Below are 26,969 nucleotides of genomic sequence, written 5' to 3'. Positions count from 1 at the left end.
ATGTTTTCCCGCGCTGACGCCTCATTTTTCTGGCCTGGGATGACCGCTGCAATAAGTGAAATGCGAACGAAGTGCCAGTCTTGCAACCGCATAGCCCCAACTCAACCAAGTGCTCCCCCTACCACGCCAACGCAACCCCAATACCCCCTCCAGTGTATCTGTGCAGACTTTTTCCAATATGCAGGACATAACTACTTAGTAATTGTCGACAGACATAGCAATTGGCCCATCGTGGAAAGAGCACATGGTGGATCCACAGGCCTCATTACCAGCCTAAGACGCACTTTCACTACTTACGGCATCAGTGATGAACTCTCATCTGACGGTGGCCCAGAATTCACCTCTACAGCCACAACAACGTTCCTGCGCAACTACCATTAAGCATGAAAGGTCAATTCATATACTCTGTTTTATGTGCTACAATAATAGTATGACCTGTCCAAGTGTACGATTCCTCTGCAGTTAACCTAGACATTTTGAAAAGAGAATAAAATTATTTAAAAAAAGAAGATACAAAATCCCCCAAAAACGTGAGCTTTTATATAGCGCAATATCCACAACCCGTGCTTAATGCGATTTACAAAGGGTCCCGACCAACAGCAACACGCAACATGCAGAACGACACATTACGCCTGTTAGACGATATTACTAGTGGATATTGCGCTATATAAAAAATATTTTTTAAAAACCCAAAACAAACAAACACAAAAGACTCAACAAAAACAACAAAAATTAAAAAAACAAAAAACAAAAGGAGTGTAGTTATCATTTTAATTAAAAATATAGACTTTCATTGTAAAACAGAAAACAATATTTTGCATTTTTCATGTGCAAATTCGTCATTGGCGGATGCAAAATTTGATTTATTATGTTCTGTGCTTATCTGTATCTTTTCCCTAGATAAATCGCGGTAATTATCGATGATATTGATATTAATATTGCCTATGATAGCGGTACAAGCTAGTTCGGCAACTGATAAAATTGCAAGGTTATAATATCAGCCATTAGTGAGGAGATAACAAAATGTTATGTATAATATGCAGGTCTTATAACGGAACGCCATCCTTGTTTTAATATTGTTGTAATGGACACTATTTTGCGTTGGTTTGAGACTATTTCCATTACAGCAATGAGACTAAAACAATTCAAGTTATCAGACCTGCAAATAAGTACTACATGCTGCTACGAACGAATAGATTCGTTGGCTTCTCGATTTAAACAGTGCTTTACTACTGGGTACTTGAAATAAATATCAGTACCATATCAACTCAAGATTGTTAGTGCCCATCACAAGGAGGAGCGAAGTTGAACAAAATATAAACAAGAGAAAAAGATTGTTCTTTTTCTTCTTTTAATGAATTGAATTGCATTTTGCTAGTTAAATCGAGGCATTGTCAGCTGTTATATAAATAAATACCGGGTAATAATGCTCGCAGAAAAAGCTCAAGATTTGATACGAGAACTTCATCGATCATTGAATGGAACCTTGTCCCTTTATAACGTAGGTTTAGTGAAGCATCGTTTGCAACTGACTGACTTTTATGACATCAGCCTTGTCAGATTATTGCTATAATTATCATATCAGTTTCATCGTGTGCCCACAAGCATAACCATTTACATCACTACCACCATCGCATCATGACCCCTACTAACATTGCATCCCATCATTATCGTACACCATCACACTACCACCACCGAAACATCCATTTTCATCCTCATCATCATCATCCTCAATATTTATTAGGCTAAGGTCTAGCATCATCACCATCTTCATGTGACCATTACTACTACAACCACCACCACCGCCACATCATTCCCATCACTTCATATCGTCATGTCACCGTCAATACAACTACAACTTCATCTTTATTTCACACCAATATTATCACCGTATCACCACCATCACTGACACTGCTTTAGCTTTAGTTTTGACAGTCATAATTTGGTTGGTCACATTATAGTTATAGTAAAAACACAAGGGTTGTATACATCAGCAAATTGAATTTAAAGTTCACAAATTTAGATTCGATCAAGCAAGTTTCAAGTATTTCTAGAATTAGAATGCCATGAATCACAGAAGATAGAAAATTGACAAGAGCATGTTCTTGACAAGATTGCATATTTTCCATATGTTTATGGAATTCAATATGTTAAAAAAAACCTCCATATTGTTTCCAATCACTCGCTGAATAGAAAAAAGCAAAATGCCTTTTCACTGGACTTCAGGACTGGTCGGTCGATGTGTTTATGAAAACGTTCAGTAAATTTTTGCCTCCTAAATTGGCAAGCCTGTCTTGAACTCCTCTAGGATAAGTTAGTGTTCTTTGTTCTTGGCCAGATGGATTTACTCTTCCCTTTCAAATCATGATTCTCAATCCTCACCCGTGTTTTTAAATTGATTTTTCTTTCAGGAAGACAAAGTTCGTCAAGTCTTGGAGGAGATCCAAACCCTTTTTGATCAAAATAAAGAAAATGCGTAAGTATACACTACAGAGTGGCAGCCCTGATAGCCCAGTTGGTAGAGTACTCACTTCGGGGTCGAGTTTGACAGAGGATTTTGTTTATTCATCTTAACAACGCCACTACCGCATTATCTCATTCGTCTGTAGTATTTCATTCATCCTGTTTTGTTGACAAAGGGGAAACCCGAAACATCCATTTTATCAGTTTTCGTATATTAAGTTGAAGCTTACATTCAATTTCAACATTATTTCTTCGAGCTTCGAGCAGCAACATTTACATTAAGTTAACATAAGTAAAGCAAAAATGATTGTCTCTGACTTTGTTTTTCCTTTAATTTAAAATTTGTTGAAATAGACCAACTCTGGCATTGTTGTGGCCATGACTTTTTCTGGCAACAGCTTTATTACAATATATTAGTCAAATGAATCTCAACCATGGAAAATATTACATAGGTTTTTGTCTCTTAAGTTTTTCATCTTGAGCCAAACATTAACCTTTATCAATGCTGTCTGCAATATGTCTCACATTTTTTCTCTTACATCACTAGCATAACAGTCTACTCTTGTAATGTGTATCATGAATGATTGAAAAACTTTTACCCTGCATAATGCAGTTGTAAATGGGCAACTTTCTATAGATCATAATGGATAATTGTTTTTTTTTAAAAAGGCGTCTAAATCCAAAGGAAACTAGGTTTATTTAGAGAGTAAATGAAGCTATTTGAAGGGAAATTATGAACATCCTCCATTTTTTAATTTTTTTATTTTCCAGTGCCGGGGCAAATAAAATGGGATTAGGCATCATCTGTTCGATTCAACTTCGCCACGCAGCTTTGGAAAGAAATAGAAGATGTCTCCTGGCCTATTTGTGAGTCGACTTTTTATTGCCCTTTTTTCTGATTTGTTTAGTTCACTCAACCCTAACACCGAATATATCTGTTGTTTACCCAGATTACTTTTACCCCATGCCTATTTATTACATTTTTCTTAGACAAATTATAGGCATAGTAACAAAGCTAATGTTCTTATATTTACATGTTAATGGTAGTTGAATAAAAATATCTATGCACATGCTCATTTTTAATACAGTTTTTTTCCAATTTTGAAAAGTAGCAAAAATCTCTAGGATTGAGTGAGTTAAGTCAAATTAAATTGAGCTTTTATATAGTGCAATATCCATTTAACATGCTCAAAGCGCTTTACAAGGCCAACAGCAACATTCAACATGGAGGACAGAACATGACACCTGTCAGGAAATAGTACAATTTTTTTCGGACATAGACAACGCTGTTAACGACCAGGTACTCATTTTACACCTGAGTACAGTGAGAGAATTCGAGCCTTCTCCAAGGACTCAACTATGCGCAGATCGAGGCTCGAACCCAGGACCTACCGATCCGAAAGCAAGTGCCATCATACCACTAGATTACAAAGCCTTCTTTCTGATTTGTTTAACATTGCATTAGCCTTATTAGTATTATCCCTCTAACCACTTGCTTTGATAATTGAAAGAGAGAAGGAAGTGGTTTGACTGATGTGGGAATCACATACACACACACACATAAATTGCATTCTACTATGATAGTAGAGCACCTACAAGTGTTCAATTGTTATTGTTATGATACAAGCAGTTTACTTTCATACTTACTCCTTTTTGATGTTTCATAAACACATCAGGTCGACAGTAAGGAGTGCCAATGACTTCTCTCTTCTGCCAGGTTCTGGACCTCACCTCAGGTCCAACTGAAGGATGTCATTTCTCTAACCAGTTATTATTGTCATTTTTTATTGTTTCAGATATAATCGTCTGGACCAAATTCGTAAGATGAGATGGGAATTAGGAAGTGTTTTACCCATGGATATCAAGCACAATCTAAGTGAACAAGAGGTGAGGTGACCATTTGGATATCCAGCTTATTTTCGATATTCGATGGTTGATTATCTAATTAAAATCAGTGCAATCAGGATGGAGGCCCTTGATTTCCTCTTAAGAAACAGTAATAAGTAATAAACAAAAATGAATATATATATATCAGCTTAAAAAAAGAACAAAATACAAAACATGTAATCACGTAACGTTTCAAATTCAACACACTCCTTCAGCCAACAACAAAAAAAAAAAAAAAAAACCCCAATGAAAACATGAATACATTACTCTGTCATCTGCATTTTTTGCGGCCGCAAATATCAGGGCGATCCGCAAATTTTGGCAAATTTCCCAAATTTGGCAAATCGTGGCAAATTTTGGGAAAATAGACAAATCGCGTGCAAATTTTGGGGAAAAAAAGAAGAGAAAACAAAATAATGAAAAAAAAAGGGTGCGAAACTTGAGAAATGTTGCAGCTTTGCCTGGGCCCAAACCAAGGGATAATGATCCTTTAAGATCTTTGTAACAACGCTATTGTGTAAATTAATAAATGTAGCCTCCTTAAATGTAATAAATTGTCTTTTATATATATATTTTTCTGTATCATGTGTTAATTTTTACTGAAACGCTTAGTTCTCCTCGGCAATTTTTTTTGCAAATTTTGGTCTATTTGGCAAATTTCTTGGCAAATTTTGGGGGTTTTTTGGGCAAGTTTTGGCAAATTTTAGGTCCCAATTTGGTAAAAAATGCAGATGACAGATTACTAAAAAATAACTGCGTAATTGTTATGATATGTGTAGTAAAGACAGAGTTATTTCCCTTGTCTTGAAGAGTGAAAATCTTAATTTATTCTTATGTAATTTGTTCCTGTAGTTCCCTGGTGACGTCACTGTACATGTAATAAAATTGCCACTATACAACTCTATAATATCGTCTGTCTTTTCAATAGTCGCATGTTTTAATGAAGTTTTGTATTTGTATTTTGTTCTTTATTATTTAGTATTCACCTTTTTTTTTTTTAATGTTATGATTTTTTTTTTTCCTTTGCAAATCATCTCTCTTGTTATGGGTTGTAATTTATGTTTTCTTTTTTTTTGGGTATATTCTGTAAACATTTGAGTGTAATCATCTATGCTGGTGTCTGATTGAGACTTTTAGGTAATCTCACACGAGACATTGTGCTCTTTGAATCTACAACATCTGTTCCCCATATGACCCTTTCCCCTTTATCTTTTTTTTTTTCTTGGGTGCCTTTACTTGTAATTCTATGATTTTTTCACTATCCCATATTTTTCCTTTTTACTGGCACTGAAATGACATAAGTGTGTTGCAAGCGCTGTAAAACTGTTATAAACATAAAAACAAAACGATAGTTTTGAGCATTATGAGTACAATTATGACAGTAATAATGAAATGTTCTTTACCATGTGATTATGCGGCTATGTGGTATGATACTCGCTTTTGGATCGGAAGGTCCTGGATTCGAGCCTCGCTCTGCGCATAGTTGAGTCCCTGGAAAAGGCTCTTTATTCACACTCTCACCATACTCTGTGTAAAATTACCTGGCTTTGAACAGTGGTCTCTGTCGGGAAAAAAATGTAATATCTTCTAACAGTAACAGGCATCATTTCCCGTTCTACATGTTACGTGTTGCTGTTGGTCAGGGACCCCATGTAAAGCGCTTTAAGCATGTTTAGTGGATATTGCACTATATAAAAAATCTCAAAAAGCTCAATTGTGCTTTGTTCTGTTTCCATCAGGTTCAATGGTTTTCCCAGTACAACCGTCTGCTGGCAAATTATATGAGATCTCTGGGAGAAGGTGGTGGCTTGGATTTGACTCAAGATATGAAGCCTCCAAAAACACTTTACGTTTTGGTATGTGCCTTCATGTGTGTGCGTATTCATGGGGTGTGTTTAAATCACTCAATCCTAGAGTTTTTGCTACTTTTCAAAATTGGAAAAAAATGTATTAAAAATGAAAATGTATAGATAGTTTTATTAAAAAACTATTAACACGCAGACACTAAAATAATTAACTTTGATACTACTACGCCTTTGATTTGTCTCAGAAAAATGTAATAAATAGGTATGGCGTAAAAGTAACCCGGGTAAACTATGGATATAGTCGGTGTTAGGGTTGAGTGATTCAAGTATGTGTGAGTGTGTGTGCGTGTGGAGAGAAGGATAAAAAACGATAGTGGTTGGTTTGGATAATTAATAAGTATGTTTGTATTACAAAATGTTTATTAAGTCGATTTGATAAGGTTGATTATGAAAAAGTAATACAGAAATTCTGATTGATGTTTTTGGCTTTATCTATTAATTTTAATCAGGTCCGTTGTGTGATGGATCACGGAGAGTTTGAGACGCAAGATGGCAATGTGATACTTCTAAAGAAAAACAGTCAGGTGGGTGATACATATCTTTGATTTGGGTTTATAGATAGAGTGCACTTGGCTAAGAAGCTCTCAACATTGCCATCCGGAAGTATAACGGACCAACACACAAAACTATGTGTAACCTTAAACGTTTATAGTTATAGTCTGGTTAATACAGTTTAGTGAGAATTACTCATAAACGTGGATGGCAAAAAACAATAACAAAGACCAGAGTGATGTCAACTTCATACTATCTATATAATTTTGTTAACCAGTTAACTGCCATACCCTAAAAAAAACATGTATTTAATAATTTGGCCAGAGAATTCCTTCTTCAAATATCTTTCGATTTAAATGGCAAAACCTCTCAAACCTTGGACTTTATGGAAAACCTTGCCAGGTCAAAGGTCTAAGAGTTTTTGTCAAGATGAGTTTTATTTAAATTGATCGGTATTTGAAGTACAAGTTTTCAGGCCAAATTTTTAGATACAAGTTTTTCAAGTAGTATGACAATAAATCTATCATCTGCATTTTTTGCGGCCGCAAATGGCAATTTCCGGCAGCAAATATCAGGGCGATCCGCAAATTTCCCAAAATTGGCAAATCGTGGCATATTTTGGGAAAATTGGCAAATCGCATGGCAAATTTTGGGGGAAAAAAAGAAGCTAAAACAAAATAATGAAAAAAAAAAAAGGGCGAAACTTGAGAAATGTTGCAGCTTTGCCTTGGCCCAAACCAAGGGAAGCTACTCTCTACGGATAATGATCCTTTAACATCTTTGTAACAACGCTATTGTGTAAATTAATAAATGTAGCCTCCCTCCTTAACTGTAATAAATTGTCTTTTATATATATATATATTTTTCTGTATCGCGTGTTTATTTTTACTGAAAGGCTTAGTTCTCCTTGGCAAATTTTTTGGCAAATTTTGGGGGTTTTTTTGGGCAAATTTTAGGTCCCAATTTGGCAAAAAATGCAGATGACAGATAAATGGTTAAAGATGCAATTTTAGCGAAGCAATTACATTAAAAAACACTTACAACACAAATGAATATCACAAATAATCTTAGCTACTGCTTACTGCATTAATAATTTTCACCAAAAAGCTTTCAACTGTACAGCTCCACATCTGTGGATCTCTCAGTTTTAGAACAAAATCTGCTCCTAGTGTTCTAACATTATTTTACAGGCCATTTTATGATTTATGTTTTTTTTTTTTAATATACATATGTATGGGCTCGTGTGTGTGTGTGTGGATGGGTGGTTGTGCGTTTGAGTTAATTGTAAAGCGCTGCAGAGCACTTCTAAATGGATGCTTAGCTGTCATCTGCATTTTTTGCGGCCGCAAATATCAGGGCGATCCGCAAATTTCCCAAAATTGGCAAATCGTGGCAAATTTTGGGAAAATTGGCAAATCGCGTGGCAAATTTTGGGAATAAAAAAAAGCGAAAACAAAATTACGAAAAAAAAAGTGCGAAACTTGAGAAATGTTGCAGCTTTGCCTGGGCCCAAACCAAGGGAAGCTACTCTCTATGGATAATGATCCTTTAAAATCTTTGTAACAATGCTATTCACAGTCATTTCATTAAATTAATAAATGTAGCCTCCTTAAATGTAATAAATTGGCTTTTATATATATATTTTTCTGTGTCGCACGTTAATTTTTACTGAAACGCTTAGTTCTCCTCAGCAATTTTTTGGGCAAATTTTGGTCTTTTTGGCAAATTTTGGGGGTTTTTTTGCAAAGTTTGGCAAATTTTAGATCCCAATTTGACAAAAAATGCAGATGACAGGTTTAGGCGCTACAGAAGTATATTGTTATTATTACTTATTACTGTCTCGTGATGATCTGACTGAGCTTAAGTATTTTCCCTAAATTAAGCGGATCTGTCCATTGAAATTGAGATTTCTATATACCATAGCGCAATATCCACTAAATGTGCTTAAAGCGCTTTACAAGGGTACTGTCCAACGGCAACATTTAACACTTAGAACGGTACATGACTCCTGTTAGGCAATATTACAATTTTTTCGGACAGAGACAACGCTGTTAATGGCCAGATACTCATTTTAGACCTGAGTACGGTGAGAGAATGTGAGTAAAGAGCCTTCTCCAAGGACTATGCGTGAGCGAGGCTTGAACCCAGGACCTTCTGATCCAAAAACTAGACCACATAGCTGCACAAGAGCTAAATTGACTTGATAAAGTTGTTGATTCATAAATTTATTTTGTAAATAAAAGTGGGAATGTTCCATTTAATGTTTATTTTTCTGTTCATTGCTATCTTTTGTTCCATTCACAGCACTACTTACTACGGTCAGAATGTGAGCATCTCATTAGGCAGGGAATTCTGGAGCATATTGTCAATTAACGCATTGTGTGTGTGTGTGAGAGAGTGAGGGAGGGGGGAGAGGGAGGGAGAGAGAGAAAGAGAGAGAGTGTGTGTGTGTGTATGTATGTGTCTCTTTATTCCATTAAAAAACTATGATCTTGATACTAAAACAAATATTGGGTTTATTTTTCTTCACGTGTACGCATGCAAAACAGTTCTAGTTCTACAGTTTGAGGAAACTGTTCATTGCCATAGTGACTTGAAAGGGGGGGGGGGGGGGGGGGAACTGGTCGTACACAAAAAAAATCCATGTGTTATGCGCCCTTTAGTAAGCCACCGCTTCCTAGTTCGATTTGCAGCTGACACCTGTATTTTTCGTCTTCCCTTGGAATATATCTGAAGATACGTTTCTGCTTGAGGATGAATAAAGGGAAATTTATTACCTACTGTCTCAGATAAAGATCTGAAGGGGTTGGGTTAAAAACATGCTACATGGAATTATATTGCAGGATTGATATAAATACAACATTGCTGGGAGAAGAATAAAATGCCAATGTCCATTGGAAATATACAGGACATTTTCACTTCAAATTCACTTAAGAATGAGGCTCTCTAGTGATGTCGGCAACAACTGTCTATGGAGACTTCCCTTCATATTTCAACATGTACCCATACTCATAGCTATATGTCAATAGGAACTTTTAAAAAAATACATAACGCTAGATGGATGTGCTCCAAGCCCTTAGCAAGGGTAAAAAAAAGTATAGATTTACAATAAAAAGCACACAAGAAAAGTAAGATAAAAGGGAATAATACAAATACAAATAGGGAACAGACGTAGATTAGATTACAAGAGCACACCATCAGTGTACTTAGTTTGAGATCACCCAAGTCTCATCCAGACACAAGCACAGGATCCCACTAAGTGGGATACACCCAAGTGTTATAAACCATTAAATATTCAAAACAAAAATGTAACAGTACAAACAGAGAAATGATTTACAAGGAAAAAAATATCTCCCAAATATACAATTGACTATTTCCATCCCAGCCAAGGAAAGGACAAAACCAAGTAATCCCATACCAACCAAGACAGGAAACAAATATATAGGGGATAGAACACATAGCAAGTGACCTCCTGCCCACCACAGGTCAAAAGACCCCATCCAGTTTTCCAAAGACTAAATATGTTCACTCAGTGCAGGACTCGAACCATGGGCCTCCTGATCTGAAGATGTCGGAATAACTCAGGGGAAACAGATATATAGGGGATAGAACTAGAAGACACAGCAAGTGACCTCCTGCCCACCACAGGAGGTCAAAAGACCCCACCCAGTTTTCCAAGGACTCAGTGCAGGACTCGAACCATGGGCCTTCTGATCCAAAGATGTCCGCTCACATGACATAGCCGCACATAGAACCCACAGGCCCATGTTCCCCACAATCAAATGAAAAATAAGAGCGAGAAATATTTTATTCAACAATAAATAAATTTTATTACAATGATTAAAAGGGAATACACACAACCGTTCACATGTCCATTTCTTTCCTTGTTGACACAATTGGTTTCACATAGCCATGACATATTAGACAACACACATCCACACACACGTCTGTTGAGGAACTGAAAATGCATCAATGCCCTTGATTTATTCTACACTATGAGACAGAGACAGTCATGTCATGAAACCAACGAAAGCTTAAGGCAGTCAACAGCCGTTCTATGCTATTTAATTCTATATTAAAATACGATTTAAAAATTCTTACATATATTGCTGCAGAATATAAATTTGTCGAGTGGTTATAAAAATCTTATTTGTTAAATCAATGATATAATAAACAAATGCAGGTTAGTAATAAAATAAACTCTTCTAAAGACAATGTCAAGATAGCACTGGTCATCTATATAAAATACACCTTTGTACAACAATGCAAAATAAAGCTAGTCCAGCCGTATGTCATGGATTTAAAAATGAGAACTCCTTTGATCTACAATTCACAGGGAATGATATGAACACAAAACTATTATAACTAACTTAGGACTCTTACAAAACCTATGAATAAATTTTTATCATTTATCATAAAATGGGGACAACATTTCAACTCTTAATCATGCTATACATTATATGAAACCTCTTTGCTAATCAAAGCTTAAAACTCGCAACCTGGTACAGTAAAAACTGGTAAAACTCAAAACTTTTGGTCGGGAGGGAAGAACCTGAGACCATGGCGATCTTAAGTACTTGTCTGTCATCCGAAACAATCAGCCCCACAGATTCTGATCATCATTCAAATTTTATGTAGGTAGAGAGAGACCTAAAATAGAGAGGTCTGTCCCTCGAGATGGCCTGAAGAATAGCTCCTGACAGGACCAGGTAGAGATCCCTTGCATTGCCTCAAGTGCCAGCAGACCGGAGAGGATCGAGTGAGTGAATGAATAAGAAAATATTTCATGACATTGTCAGGTATTCCAAAGAAAATTCTTCAACGTGTCAAAATATTGTGATAAATGCAAACTGCTGGGTTGATTGCTTTGGGTGACAGTCAAGTACTTAAGACGGCTATGCTGACAAAAATTCAAAAGCAAGGGAACAATGCAACTTGCTCTGCTTTTTACTCTCTCTTTGCTCAGTTCAGTTTGCTGAAGTTGTATAACTTTGTGGATGCCGTGAAAAATTTTCTAAGGCAAAGAAGGACATAATTGGGAATTTTGTCATTAGTTGAACCCATGAATTTGTGGAATGAGTGTTGCATTGTATTGGTTTGGGGAATCTAGAGGAAGCTTAAAAAATGACTTTTCAAACTGTTTTCCGACTATCAACATATTTGGCGTACCCAGTTTTCACTGAACAACTTATAAACATATTCCCTGAAAGACAATTTATTTACAAAGGTAGGGTATCAGATTTTGGGACTAAGCAATTTCTATCCAAGGAAACATTTCAACACAACCATATCCCCATAAACCAGCTAACTGCCGTATTCTGGAAAAGCTCGTATTTAAAAATTGGCCAGAAAACTCATCCTTCAAATATCAATCGATTTAAATGACCCTCATCTTGGCTTAAAGCTCTCAAACCTGGGATTTTTCGAAGTCCCAGGTCGGTTTGAGAGTTTTTACCAAGATGAGGGTCCTTTAAACTGATCGATATTTGAAGGAAGAGTTTTCTGGTCAATTTTTAAAAACGAGCTTTTCCAGAATACGACAGTTAATGGATTAAGACAAATTGCTGCTTTCAGATTTTAAAAAAAAAAGAAATCTTTTGGCATTATAAAATTCAACAAATCGACCCATATATGCTCCCTCTCAACACATGAAAATGAGAAATTAAGGGTATGGAAAAGAGTCAGCTGACAATAGAGAATAAAAATATTGCGGTGTCAGAGGGCCAAACTTGGGATTCAACTAATTTTTGTTTGTTTGTTGCTTTAGGTCTCTTCCAACACAATTGAGGTTATATGAGAGACCGCTGAAACAAAAAAACAAGCAATCTAACAAAAATAGTATAAATGTAAATCAAAATCATAACCTAAAGATATCATAAGCTAAATTATAAATAACCAAGAACAAACAGGCAGAAGATTTACAGAAAAAAAAATATCCACTGTCAAAAATACAATCACAAACCAAAGAAGCAGGATAGGCTAGTAAAGAGAAGAAGAAACGACATCACTATCGGATCGTACACCCATGCGAACATCATAGGTATATGATTCAAGGGTGATGCTCCCATCCAACCACCCGCGGATTCAACTAAAACAGCATCTTCTGCTTGGCTGAGAGAGATTGGTGAGCAGTCGCACTAGCCAATGAGCCATCTGAATCTGTCTCCCATTGTGATATTTTTATTCTCTGATTTCACCTGGCACATCTCCATACCTTATATTTCTCATCATCAGATCTGTCACTTAACAAATAAAATCGAAATTTTAACTTTACTAGAAAAGAAAAATTGTAAAGAAAAAAAATGGTCAATTTAAAAGTTATGAAAACACGGATGCACTTCAATGTAGAAACAGATCCATAGATAATTACAATGCAACCCAGATATATCAACGTCCTTCCAGCAGTGAAACTATAACAAATGTTGAAAACAGTTTTGCCAACATAAGCAATATGGATAAAGTAGAGGTGAATTTGAGCAGAATGCCACAAGAGATAAATCTTGTTCAAGCAAAGCAATGGTAAAGCTCGACCAATGAAGATGATTTTACATTTTAAAAAAAAATTTAAAAATTAGAGCATTTATATAGCGCAATATCCACTAAACGTGCTCAAAGCGCTTTACAAGGGGTCCCTGGCCAACAGCAACACTAACATGTAGGACGGGACATGACGCCTGTGAGACGATATTACAATTTTTTTCGGACAGAGATAACGCTGTTTACAGTCAGGTACTCATTTTACACCCGAGTACAGAGAGAGAAAGTGAGTAAAGAGCCTTTTCCAAGGGCTCACATATGTGCCGAGCGAGGCTCGAACCCAGGACCTTCCGGTACAAAAACAAGTGTCATACGACTAGACCACATAGCGGCAATAATAGCCGTTTCAGCAATGTTGATATAAGTGGGTCACACAATAATACATATTTTCCTCTAAAATTTTGATCAAAAATAAAAATCCAGCAAAAATTAAAAAAAAAAAATAAATGATATTGGCCAAATTTGACCTTAATTCCTGAAATTCCTGGTATAACGACATTTATCTGTACAAGTGACAGGTCTGCGCCAATTGTTAAATCACAACTGTCACTCCTTTCCTTGGGCTATGTCTAATAAATCTTTGGACTTGAGCTGGGGCAGGCAGGCAATCATCATAAACTTTTTACTTGAATATTTCAACCGGACAGCCTGAAAAGAAAATACAACAATCTTAATAATATCCAAGCAAGTGCTGTAATTAGAAAACCTGTATATGTTACATATTCTGTATACCTATATATGCTACATGTAGAACAATTACACGAGAATGAATACATATTATTATGTATTCATTCTCAACACGTTTTTTTTGTTTTTATTGGGGCAAAGCAGATGCTGTAAAGAAAATTTAAACTAAAAGGATCAGAAATACAAGATAAGAGTTTGGGCTCCTCAAAAAAACACAGCATAGATATATTGATGCAATACGCTTAGGTAAAATGTTCACAACAGCTGCCAGCAGGATATAACTCGTACTAACACACAAAATCATGTGTAACATTGCGAGTTAAAAGTCTGGTTGAATTTGAAGATTTTATTGTGCCACTGAGATTGAATGTTAATATTTTATTTTGTTTCCTGAAAAATGATTTGCTTGTGTTACGTATTATGGTGTCCACGTAGTCAGGTGAGTGTAATCTCTATATTTATTCATTGATACAACTATTCATTTATTTTGTTCATATATATATATATATTATATATATATATATATATATATATATATATATATAATATATTATTATTTTTCGCTTCCTTTGGTTAACTATTAATTTTACCTTTATTGATTTTAAATTCTGTGTTAATGTATGTTTCATATTGGCAATTGCCTTAAATAAACATTTGAACTGAATTAAATTGTATATATATATAAATACAAAAATGTCGGGACAAAATATTGCAATTAAAATTCGTCATTATAGTCTGTGTTATGAGATTGCTAAAATATGCGAGAATACCAACCGTCTGTTTGCTGGACTCGGCCTTAATTACGAGCTGTGCCAATCGCTGAGCAGTTGGTATAATGTCAGACTCCGAATAACAGCTATGAAACCGCAACGTCTCAGTCTGAGTTTTTAAAAAAGAAAAAAAAGAAAATTTAAAATTTAAACGCATGGAGAACAATTTTGGAATGTTCTAAAGATGGTGAGCCTGATTAAAAAATGAATAACAACAACAATAATAATAATAAAAGCAATGATGATAAAAATAATAATAATAATAGGAATAACAAGCGATATCCTTAAAAACCAATAAAAATATTCAAGGTACACAGACTGTAAGACTTACCCATCTTGAGTTGTCTATCAATCTCATGGACAGGTAGAGGGCGCTGGCAGCTACCAGAGAAGGCCTGACATGAGCCATGTCATAGTCCACCATTGAAAGCTCCATTAGGTATTTGGCCAAAGTGTGCTTTGTCGCATCCACCTGAAACAGAAAAGCACTTTAAGGTCAACATTGATGACGGCTGCACAAAAAAATAAGAGGCGAGTTGACCTTGCGAGGTCTCAGGCTTTCTTTGCCAAGATGAGGTTAATTTAAATTGATTGATATTTGAAGGACGAGTTTTCTGGTCAAAACTTTTAAATACAGGACATGATGCATGTTAGGTGACATTACAATTTTTTTTACGACCGAGACAACGTTGTTAATGGCCAGGTACTCATTTTACACCTGAGTATGTTGAGAGAATGTGAGTAAAGAGCCTTTTACAAGGACTCAACTATGCGCGGAGCGAGGCTCGAACCCAGAACCTTCCAATCGGAAAGCGAGTGCCATACCACAAGACCACTAGCTGCAAATATAAGGCAGTTATCTGGTTAACTGTATATTGTGCATGAATTAAAAAAAATAAATAAATAAATAAATTCCCTTAAATCTTCTCCAAAGGGAAATTTGTCTTATGGTCTATTCCAAGGGAAGACTGGAATAACCCAAGTATCAGCTGCAGTGTAGCACTAAAAAGTGAGCTAGTGACTTATCAAAGTCATGCAGCACTCCAGTAGTCAAAGACCGTGCCACTGAGCCACACTGCCTCATCACCTTTGAAGGAATAACGCCATTCAGACTGATACTCAACCTTTGAGATAAAAAAATAATTGTCAACTAGCAATCAAAATAATTACCTGTCCAGCTTTGGAATTTCGCCTCAAGAAATGAAGACAAAGAGGACGACCAAAACTGAATTCTAATGTGCGAAGAATATCCTGCTCCATCTCTTTGACATCGTTTTTGGTATATGCACCGTCTGTTATGTACACAAAATCGGCAACTTCTGGGACAAACATTTCCTCATACTTGCAAGCGACCAGCATGGCCGTGACGCCGACGAGTTGCAATCTCCTCTTTATGCACGGCTTTGCCTGAAAATATTAATTCAAAAGTCATCAACTGCATCCACACCGTAACCCCTCTAATCTGAGGTGTGGTAGTAAAAATATAGAACAGGCCCCAAGTAATTCATTAGAGAAAAATTTGAAAAACTAAAATAATTGTGGAAAGTTCTAGGCCAACAATAATGGAATGAGCAATAACGCCTTTTGCTCAACCATTGTATTTATTTTATCCTATTGTTTATTGACAACAAAATTAAATCAAAAAATAAAAATAAAAATAAAAATAAAAAGAATTTAAAGAAAAAAAACAAAACAAATCTGCATGACAAGGAGATTTCAAAACAATTTTTCTCTCTCCATAAGTCACAAATTATGCATGTTTTAAAATAATGTTCAATTTACAGTTCCACTAGTAAGTGAGAAGTAAGTGTGAGAGTCCTGGCAGCTCACGTCCAAAGGGCACTGGGACCAATCTCGGATGAAGTCAAGTTTTTTTTCTGACCTTCCAGTCCACCCAAAAATGAATTAATAGATGGGTCTATTAGATCTTAGGGAAAGTACTTTGCGATAGAAAAGTAAAGTGTCCTATCCAAAGTCAAAAAGGGTAGCAAGCAATTGCTACCGCCAGTTTAAAGCTATAAAAACCTTTATATGGCTCTGAAGGAAAACTTTCTTAAAGACTAATGTGCAGAGCTGCCCACTTGAAATTTTAAAAATTCGTAGTTTCCAAGAGAAATTTTTTTTTTTTTTTTTTAAATTCACTTTAAATAGCTTTAAAAATAAACTTTGCTCTCAGCATGGTCCAAAAATTCTCCAAAGTCCTGAATAAAGGCTCTAAGGAGCTAAGCTTTCCTTCTCAACAAAATATATTGAGGTCAAAGAGACATGTGCAGTTCTGTAGCTGGAGACAAAAATTCGTATTTCTACTCATTTTTCGTAGTACTAAGCAAGTCTGAATGAGTTAAAAAGTAATCTTAACAAATTTACTTCAACTTCAGATTTAAAAATTCCAATCCAGCAACAACAAAAATATATTTTTTTTTTTTTGGTTTGTTGCTTTAGGTCTCTTCCAACACAATTGAGGTTATATGAGAGACCGCTGAAACAAAAAAACAAGCAATCTAACAAAAATAGTACAAATGTAAATCAAAATCATAACCTAAAGATACCATAAGCTAAATTATAAATAACCAAGAACAAACAGGCAGAAGATTTACAGAAAAAAAAATCCCCTGTCAAAAATACAATCACAAACCAAAGAAGCAGAATAGGCTAGTAAAGAGAAGAAGAAACGACATCACTATCGGATCGTACACCCATGCGAACATCATAGGTATATGATTCAAGGGTGATGCTCCCATCCAACCACCCGCAAAATATATTTTAAAAAATGAACATGGCCAATTAAAATAATTAAAAAAAAAAAAGTATATAAATCTCTACACGAGTTAATTTAGTCAATAAAAGAGGCTGGCATGAAAACGTACCTGTAAATATCTATCTATGATAGCAACTGTAAGATAAAGCGTTTCCTGGAGGAGATGGAACCGACTGTGAACCTGACAGAGCCAGTCTATCAAAATGGCCCTCATCTTTCCAGTCAACTCGGAGCCCTCCAAAAAGTTGACGCCTATACTGTATTTTTTCTGGAAGTAAATTAGAGAATGTCCTTGATGTTGATAACATAGTACAGAAAATAAGAGAAGAAGAAGAAAAAAAATACAGCAATAATGACTGAAAAGTGGTAATATCGATTAACAACAACAGTAATGATGATGATTATGATGATGATGTTTGTTTTTAGTTTTTAAGGGTTTTACGGCCCTTGCAACACATTTAGGTTATATCAGCGCCAGTAAAAAGGAAGAAAATGGGATAGTAAAAAGGTCTAGAATTACAATTAAGGCACCCAAGAAAAAGTAAGACCTAGGGGAACTGGGAACAAATAGGGATCAGATGTAGATTCCAAGAGCATACCACCAATGCACTTAGTTTGAGATCACCTATAAGTCTCACCCAGATACAAGCACAAGATCCAACAAAGAGGAATACACTCAAATGCTTACATTTCATTATACATTAAAAATAACAAATTTAATAATACTAATACATAACAGAGAGATGATTTACAAGGAAAAAAATATCATCTCCCAAAACAATAACTTTGCATTTGACTGTTTCCCTCCCAGCCAAGGACTCCGGGACAAAACCAAGCAATCTCATTCCAAGACAAAGACAGAAAAGCAAGTTGGAAAACAGATATAAGGGGATAGAAGACACGGTATGTACCTCCCTGCCCACTGTGGAGGTAGGGAACCCCACCCAGTTATGATGATGATGATGATAATGATAATAAACCTAATACCGTATTTTTTCTGGACGTAAATTAGAGAATGTCCTTGATGGTGACAACATAGTACAGAAAATAAGAGAGAAAAAAATACAGCAATAATGACTGAAAAGTGGTAATATCAATTAACAATAACAGAAATGATGATGATAATGATAATAATAATATATGAAAATGATGACTAAGAATGATAATGAGCCAATGTAGGATTGACAGACAGTTGTTGGATATTTGATTAGATCATTGAAATAAATGCATGATTAACATCTGACTAGTGCTATTCAAAGCAAAAACTGTATTGTAAATTACAATGTAATAGTGAACGATTGTTTTTGGCAACAACAATCATCTGCCCACGAAGCTACCTACTTGAAATTTCCAAAATTCGTCGTTTCCAAGGCAAAAAAGAAAAGAAAAGAAAAATGCACTTTAAATAGCTTTAGAAATAAATAATTTGCTCCTGGCGTGGTCCAAAAATCTTTCAAAGTCCTGGATATAGGTTCTATGGAGCCCAACTTTCCTCTTCAACAAGATTTATTGAGTCAAAGAGACCTATGCAGCTCTGTAGCAGGAGCCAAAAATTTGTATTTCTCTAGACAGATCTGTGTCCATCTCCTAACGTTAACCAAGTAATATATAACAATGTGAAATTGAATGTAAGCTTCAATTTAATTACGAAAACAGATAGAATTGATGTTTCAGGTTTCCCCTTAATCAACAAACAGGATGAATGAAACACTACAGATGAATGAGATGATGTGGTAGTGGCGTTGTTAAGATGAATAAACAAAACATCCCACTGTTTTTGTAATTAAATGGAAGCTTACATTCAATATCACATTGTTATTTATTTCTACGAGCTTCAAGCAGCAACATTTACATAACGTTAACCAAGGAAAATCTGCTGTCTGAGATCCAAACCAACCAGTCATAAGAACTAAGAAAAACAGCCTCATCTCTAATAAGACGAGCAATGGATGCCATGCATGTAGGTAAAATACTCACAACATCCACCAGCCGGATTGATAGAATTTAGTGAGAACTAGTTCTGGCATGGCTGTCTAAATACAATTACAAAAAGCTGAGTGACGTCAATTTTGTTCCTTCTATTTCTATAAACTTGAAAGTTACTCGAGGAAAAAAAACAGAAAGAAAGAAAAAATAACATTGGATCTAAATTAAACACAATTTTATCCAACCGACCTCTAAAGATCTCATATAGTCATAGATTGAGTTGACGTAAATGCTGACTAGCTGTGGATTGTTCCTGTCCTCTGAATCAATGTCTTCTATGTGTTCATTGAAAAAGGCCCTTGAAAAAGCATCCTCTGCCTCATGACTGATGTTCATGGCAGATGCATGATGGTTCAAGTCTAAAACAACGTCGTCGGATTTCACTTGTTGAGTCGTCTGTAATAAATGATGATGATCTGTCATCCATTCTACTTTCACTCTTTCAGTCTCCTGGAGAGGGGAGGAAGGGGAAAGGAAGAAATTGAATGAAACTGAATCAGTGGTGCAGTATATTTAAAATAAACAATACCAGTTTTGCTGTACCGATGGGAATTATTTTTACTTTTGAAGGGAAGCAATATGTGAGGTATTAAAAATGCATTAATTGTGAATTGATGGATACTGTTACCACTATATGCACAAAAATGTATGTAACAACATCAAAACAAAACAAAATACCAAACACAGAATGTTTTGGGCTCAAATCACACTTTTATTTATCTAATCCTTTACGCACCAAATTTTAGACAAAATTTCAATTTCAGCACGATTACTATTGTTAGTATCCAAACGCTTCTATTAGTTTACTTTTTGACTCTGAACTTGCTGACAAAATGTGCCATATAATAATAATAATAATAATAATAATAATAATAATAATAATAATAAACTGCTTTTCTTTCTCTGTCTGAATTTAAAGTGATGTATCAATTACTGTTTTTTTTGTTATTGGATGAAGAAGGGTTATGAGCCTGAAACGTTCAATGTCTAGTACTTTGTTCTTATTGGAAGCTCATCATATTTGTACATATTGCTTTTTACGATCCACAGATCCTAGCAGCTACAGATATAAATCTCTGTAGATTGCTGAGTCAAAAAGACCACATGAGTGGCGAATAGTGCGTGTTATAGCGAATGGTGGTAAAGGTTAAAGAAAACCGGAGGATAAAAGTATGAGAATAAAATGGATAGCATAATCGTAATATCATCGGTCTCAAGTCAGAAACTTTCAAAAGAAAGAGTATTTCACTGCTTCCACGGAATTTTGAGCTTTTGTTATATAGCGCAATATCCACTAAATGTGCTCAAAGCGCTTTACAAGGGGTCCCTGGTCACCAGCAACATTTAACATGAAGGACGGGACATGGCGCCTGTTAGGCGATATTACAATTTTTCGGACAGCTGTTAACGGCCAGGTACTCATTTTACACCTGAGTACAGTGAGAGAATGTGAGTAAAGAGCCTTTTCCAAGGACTCAACTATGCGCCGAGCGCGAGGCTCGAACCCAGGACCTTCCGATCCGAAAGCGAGTGTCATACCACTAGACCACATAGCCGCACATGCGCATTTTATCATATAAAGTGGAGCAATATGCCCTCATTAATGACAATACTGGTAAAATATAGAATTATTAACATACAAATCATACTCATACTATATAAAAAAAGAAAAAATTATTAAAGATTTAATAAACATGGATAAGTCCCTCGCAACCAGACTGTTTACAATGATTTTTGAAGACGTATAGTAGTTAGTAGGCACTTAAATGAAAATTCAGTTTTCAAATGACAGTATAAAATCTGGTTTATTATGATGCAGTATACCATCCCAATGATAAAACCGTTTGAATTTTGTCTCTAGATTGTATAGAAGCAGAGTTATTCAATTTTTTATGCCTTAAAAACACCCAAAAAATTACTATAGGAATCAGCCTGAAATTGGGCACCAGCTGACTGAAAAAACGAAAGGGGATTCCCCTGAAACACTGTGACGTCACGAGACTAGAGCCAATGACCGACGCTGACCACGGCAGTCCAAGCTGAAATGGCGTTACTTTGGTAGATTTTGAAATGAGTGATTTTATGGAATGCTCAAAGGGTATCCTGGAAGCAGTTTTGAAAGTTGAAAATGGTATCATTGGAAAGGAAAATGATAGAATTTTATGATTATTTATGTTTTAAGGGAATATTTTCATGAATGATGATAAACGGCTTGATTTTCTTGCCCACTAAAATTAAGCTATCTTTCCATTACAATATCTTCTAAATGAATTTAAGGAATTGTACCAAATGATAGAGCGTTCAATGCCCTTTATTTTGGTATCTAATTTATCCAATTCTGTAAATAAACACCAGAGATATCTCAATTTAACCAAGTCATTGTATTAGCCTGCAGCTCACAAACTTCACAAACGAAAACTAGCGGTCACACAGATGAATGGGAGAACTGTGACACAGATTTAGCCCTTCATTTAAGTGCCTTCGTATAGATACTACTGAGGGCCTGGAGCTCAAGCGGTAGAAAATATCAGAGGACTTGAAATAGCAACAATTTGAGACCTATGATTACACAAAAGTGTGAAAAATGAAATGACATCTAAAAATATATAATACAAAATTTCTTACTATTTCTTTAATCACTGGTTCAGGATGAGGTTGACTAGGTGACAAATGGACAGGGGCCGGCTTGGCAATATTGGAAGGTTTTATAAGAGCAACAGGATTCCGTATAACCACACCACCTGCAGGCTGAAGAATTTCTTTCTTGATGGCACCCCCTTTGGCTGTATCAATAGTGATGGCAGACACCCGGTTTCCAATATCCCCTAGAGTGGCGCGTGATATTGCCTGGTCTGCCATAGTCTTGTTTTTGGCATCCATCAAGAATCGATGTCCCTCACTGTCCATTATATCCATGACTGTTTTTGTCAATTATAAACTATGACCAAAAACCTCTCACATGCCTGCAAACGTAAAAATGAGGAATTATATTGGAAAAATTGACAATGATAAGTATACATGTGGAATGGTAAAATTGGAAAATTCTTTAACTCAGGATTCCAATAGACAAATACAGGGTTGCCAATTTAGGAAGTAAAAATTCTTTAGACAGGCCACTGAGTGTTGAACTCCAGTAAAAGGACATTTATGTACTCCCCCCCCCCCCCCCACCACTTAGCAGGTGATTGGAAAATATACTGAGGGTTTATAACAAACTGAATTCAGTAAATATACGGAAAATTGGCAATCTTGCAAATAGTCAAAATTAAGGGATTATAGTAAAATAATATTTCAATGCCTCTATAAAACGACACCAATGCCAAATAGATTCCAATTTTATCCCACATTTCCTCAGTGTTTGATAAAGCTTCCCATTCAAACCGTTAGCTCACACAACTATTCACCCCTTCTTATTCCACAACTAATGCTACATTTCCCCCAGTAACCATCCCATCGAAAAAACAAACAAAACAACAAAAAAAACATAGCTATAAATACAGTAGAACTCGGGAATAGCAAGTTAGACGGGTCCACTCCTGATTACTCGCTATTTCCGAGTTCTCGCTATTCCCGAGTTGCCAGGAAGGGTCACTCGGCCGTACAAAAATATGGAAAGACAATGTGTGTGTGTGTTTGCGCGTGTGTGCAAATGACTGTGTGTGGATAAAGTGGGGTGAAGGCGGGGTTGAACACGGCCTTCGTTAACGGCGTAATGATGGCCACAGGTTGAAGTTGATCCGCCCCTTCCATTTCCATCAAGATTTCGTGTATCTGTGTGTGCGAGTGTTTGTATGCACTTGGCATGTTTGATGAGGTAGGCAAGCAAATCACTCAATCACTGACCCACTGAAATGATGGTTCCACGCTCCCCTCTCTCGCTGACCGATGCTGCGAAGTGAGGCATGTTGAAATATTGGCTTCCAGTGCTTACCTCGTGCGTCGCGTGTCACTACATTGGGTGAATAATTGACCCCCACACGCACACAAACACACACACCCAACCCCCACCCAAATTTGTTTCGCCTACTATGTACTCTAGACTAGGCTACTATGTAATATTACTCGTAACGAAAAATAAGAAAAGAAAAGAAGCTAGGTTAAAAATATTTAAATCGCCCTTGTTTGGTGTTTTGCTTTACTTCGTTCGAAGTCCTAGGCTGGGGCAGGAAATGCTCGTTATTTCCGAGTTGACCTCTTTTTCATACTCGCTACTTGCATGCTAATTTTATTGACTCAAATAAGAGAAAAAAAACGGGGATTTAGATTTTACTCGCTATTTCCGAGTTCTCGCTATTTCCGAGTACGTTACTTTCATGTTCTACTGTACTATAAAGTACCTAAACATGAAGGTGAAAGTAAATTATCATGTAAGTACAATTGGTTTTGGTAAAACCCTCAGCTCTCTCTCACATAAATGGCTCCATCACAATACACACATCCTCTCCATTCATACAAAAGCGACAAAAGCAAAAAAAAAAAAAAAAAAAAAAATCCACAGCCCATTCATTAACACAAAAATATCTGTCTCAATCTTACATACACACTTACACACTAACAGTCTCTCTTTCTCTTACATACACACAACCATTCGCACACCACTATCACATTTAAGTTTAAGCATAGATATGCAAAAATACCCCCCTCACTACCCAAGACTCTGGGCACAATCTAAATTCCTGTGTCAAATCAAAAGTGGGTAGCATGCACGTATATTAATAACTATAAATTGTGAAATTGAAATATTTAGATGAAATCAATGACGAAACATTCTAGAAGTTAGAATACTCCTTCCACTTCCATCCTTAAAAATGAATCAGATGACAGATGAGATGAAGCAAGGCAAGGTCCTAAAACTAAAACTAACGACAGTCGTGGTATGTTAATGTTAAGTGTGTTAGTTTTAGGCCAGAGTGACTGTTGTCAACAATCGTCAACCACTTACAATTCTGAGCTCTGCTAAAAATTATTTCAATCTCATGAAAATTGAACAAAGTAGATCTAGTTGTCAAAGAATTTCTATTCATTCAAAAACCAAAACGTCAGTCTCAGTCATATTCATATTGAAAATCAAATGTAAACTTGAAAACTGGTAGGCTGACTGTGGGACAAGGAGTGCAGGTAATGTAAACGGAGTACCTACATATCTATTGAAGTTTTAATTTAAGTCCGTCCGTAAAGTTTCAATTGCAGTTGAAACATTTCATTTTCAACTGTCACCATTGTCCGGGGTAAAAGTTGAAAGAGTAAACGTAAAAGTGGAGTCGACGAGGTGAGTAAAAAAAGTAAAAAAAAAAATCAAAAGTAGATACATCAAAAATATTGTTCTGATTGGTCTCAAAAATAAATTACTTGGAAAAAGACAAATAAACTCAATAATAATCTGTGTTCATTTATCAGATGACCATTCAGCATCCAATTCTTTTTTGTTCAGTCTGCTAATAACATGACTAACTGACTGCAACAATAACAAACAACGCCTTGCACTTGCTTGGGCCTTATCTTGTGAAATTTAAATGTTAATCAGTTTCGCCTGACTTAACTTAATGTGTAAGTAAGGTCAATTCATTTCAAATGAATAAAAGAGAAGAACGTGGTTTATTTATAAACAAATAGCAACTGATTTTGTTATTGGATTACCGAAAACACAAAAACAGAAGATTTGGTCAATCCAGCCTTTCTCAGACCTGTTTCGGAGTCAAAGGAATGTTTTTAGTTCAATGTAAACATGCGTCGACTTGCTTTTCGTAAATATTTCGGTATTCAGTATTCATTTTCTGTAATCGAAAGAGGTGTACGGGGTGATCGAATATGAGGCAAACGAAAACTAACTTTGTATTCACAGAAGATGGTAGAATTGGCGATCTTAAAATTTAGGAAACGTTGGGGTTAAAATATATGTTACTTGGATGGCAGTCTAAAATGATAATAAATTCTTCAGGGAAAAGCTAAATTAAGGGATAAAAATTATTGAAATGGGTCTAAGTAGTCGACACCATTATTTGCAAAGCCAGTGCAACTTTTTAATGATTTCATCGTAAAGGAAGCTAAAGATAGGAATGTTCGAAAGAAACCGGCTGAATTTGATTGGTTTAGGTTTTACATGAGCAGATTCGATTGGCTAGATACGAAGATGGCGTTGCTAACGAAATGAAATTCGCAAAATTGACGACTCTTAGGATTGTCAGAATGGCATTTAATTTATAAAAAGAAAGGATTTAAAAAAGAATAGACATCGTCTCGTAGTCATCATTTTTATTTTTTGGAATAGTGTTGATCTATGATGAGGACACAATAGACACTAAGATTAGATAACCACGCTTCTCGGACAATCGTATTTGTCTGAGTAAAATTAAAATACTCGTTGTTATTTCGCTTGATCAATAGAACCAACACAGAAAACTAGATATATATGTGTTAACCAGCGTTACTTAACCGTTTATAATAATATAATAGTCACTCATTTTTGCGGTATAAAAACAATAATAATGGTCAGAGAGAGAGAGAGAGAGAGAGAGAGAGAGAGAGAGAGAGAGAGAGAGAGAGAGAGAGAGAGAGAGAGAGAGAGAGATTTAATCCACGTTATTGTTTATAAACAAACAACTATATTAAACTATAGCACGTGTGAAGGTGTGTCACAAATTCCATGTTTTGATTGATCAAAATATTGGATTCAGTAGTCTGATGTCACGCCGCCGGCAACGGCGGCAATCTTGGTTCAAAACAAAGAAAATCATTACTTTTTATTCTTCATGCTGGCAAGAACTTTGCATATGCCTTGTGATCAGAATGTGTAAAAGTAAAAACACGATCAAATTATGTTTTTTTTCCCCCTCTGGATACGCTTTTATGCTCGCTGGAGAAATATTTCATACGGGCGTCCGCCATTGTTCCGATAGTTTAGAGCCTGTGTTATTAAGTTACCATGCGTCATAAGGAAGGAAGTGACGTTACGACCGTTGAAGAGTATTGCGATAATATGGACTTAGACCGAGGCGTTATCGAGAACAAGGTTCCTGGCACACAAATCTTTGGTTCACAGGTGCTTCCAGTTAACTCTCGAATTCAGTTGGGTTCTTCCAATCATCCGTATTTTTCAAATAATTTTATTAGACTACAACCGCAAACTATGATAATAATATTTTTACCTAAACTATCTAAGCCACTTTATTGTCAGTCTTCCCCCTCCCTCTCAATCACTTCTCTTCAAACTTTGTGCAGTATTAGATATATTTAAGTATCGTGCTTTTAATGTAAATGAAGTTTTATTTGTCAAGTCATGTCATAGTTATTGCTATGAATAAATAATAATAATAATAATAATAATAATAATAATAATAATAATAATAATAATAATAATAATAATAATAATAATAATAATAATAATAATATATGACATTTATAACGCGCATTTTCATCACTGGGTGATGTTCAATGCGCGAAACAATAATATAGTGACATTATTATACAAATGAAACATTATACATACTACATCAACATAATATTATCATATTACAACAATGTAAT

At 35.6% G+C, this 26,969-nt stretch overlaps 3 protein-coding genes across 5 annotated transcripts; 2 read left to right on the top strand and 1 right to left on the bottom strand.

Annotated features, from left to right (window-relative positions):
* LOC144963882 (uncharacterized) lies at positions 1-381 on the top strand. Its single transcript, XM_078897829.1, has one exon. It carries the CDS (start codon positions 1-3, stop codon positions 379-381), a length of 381 nt encoding a protein of 126 aa, XP_078753955.1.
* An 890-nt stretch (positions 382-1,271) lies between these two features.
* On the top strand, positions 1,272-9,148 carry LOC144966727 (DNA replication complex GINS protein PSF1-like). The gene is made up of 7 exons (XM_078903496.1): positions 1,272-1,501; positions 2,412-2,476; positions 3,235-3,330; positions 4,260-4,350; positions 6,090-6,206; positions 6,665-6,739; positions 9,012-9,148. The coding sequence occupies exons 1-7, from the start codon at positions 1,427-1,429 to the stop codon at positions 9,078-9,080; spliced, it is 588 nt and encodes a 195-aa protein (XP_078759622.1). The 5' UTR covers positions 1,272-1,426; the 3' UTR covers positions 9,081-9,148.
* Positions 9,149-10,512: 1,364 nt separating this feature from the next.
* On the bottom strand, positions 10,513-25,292 carry LOC144964385 (G2/mitotic-specific cyclin-B-like). 3 transcript variants are annotated; one of them, XM_078898569.1, is made up of 8 exons: positions 25,130-25,233; positions 22,071-22,408; positions 19,635-19,895; positions 17,569-17,727; positions 15,872-16,108; positions 15,033-15,173; positions 14,706-14,810; positions 10,513-13,892 (listed from the first exon to the last, which is right to left on the bottom strand). In XM_078898569.1, exons 2-8 carry the CDS (start codon positions 22,359-22,361, stop codon positions 13,791-13,793), a joined length of 1,296 nt encoding a protein of 431 aa, XP_078754695.1. In that variant the 5' UTR covers positions 22,362-22,408; positions 25,130-25,233; the 3' UTR covers positions 10,513-13,790. The 3 variants fall into 3 exon arrangements, with proteins under 3 accessions (XP_078754695.1, XP_078754694.1, XP_078754696.1); XM_078898568.1 differs by having other exon boundaries at positions 25,083-25,210; XM_078898570.1 differs by lacking the exon at positions 25,130-25,233 and adding an exon at positions 25,275-25,292 and having other exon boundaries at positions 13,665-13,892.
* Positions 25,293-26,969: the final 1,677 nt, after the last annotated feature.

This window comes from Berghia stephanieae, chromosome 2, assembly GCF_034508935.2.
Source record: "Berghia stephanieae isolate SIO BIC M18660-M18661 chromosome 2, UCSD_Bste_1.3, whole genome shotgun sequence".
In the NCBI taxonomy this organism is placed as follows: domain Eukaryota; kingdom Metazoa; phylum Mollusca; class Gastropoda; order Nudibranchia; family Aeolidiidae; genus Berghia; species Berghia stephanieae.
Note: the sequence above shows the minus strand (reverse complement) of the source record. Positions and strands in the feature narration are given on the sequence as shown.

Excerpts from the sequence above, each read along its gene's own strand:
- LOC144964385 (XM_078898570.1), bottom strand. The coding sequence starts at position 22,361 with ATGGATATAATGGACAGTGAGGGACATCGATTCTTGATGGATGCCAAA. Across the intron at positions 17,728-19,634 it reads ACTATATGAGATCTTTAGAG|AAAAAATACAGTATAGGCGT; the intron begins GTCGGTTGGATA and ends ATTTACTTCCAG. Across the intron at positions 13,893-14,705 it reads CCGAGTCCAGCAAACAGACG|GCTGTCCGGTTGAAATATTC; the intron begins GTTGGTATTCTC and ends TTTTCTTTTCAG.
- LOC144963882 (XM_078897829.1), top strand. The coding sequence starts at position 1 with ATGTTTTCCCGCGCTGACGCCTCATTTTTCTGGCCTGGGATGACCGCT.
- LOC144966727 (XM_078903496.1), top strand. The coding sequence starts at position 1,427 with ATGCTCGCAGAAAAAGCTCAAGATTTGATACGAGAACTTCATCGATCA. Across the intron at positions 3,331-4,259 it reads AGATGTCTCCTGGCCTATTT|ATATAATCGTCTGGACCAAA; the intron begins GTGAGTCGACTT and ends TTATTGTTTCAG. Across the intron at positions 6,740-9,011 it reads TTCTAAAGAAAAACAGTCAG|CACTACTTACTACGGTCAGA; the intron begins GTGGGTGATACA and ends TTCCATTCACAG.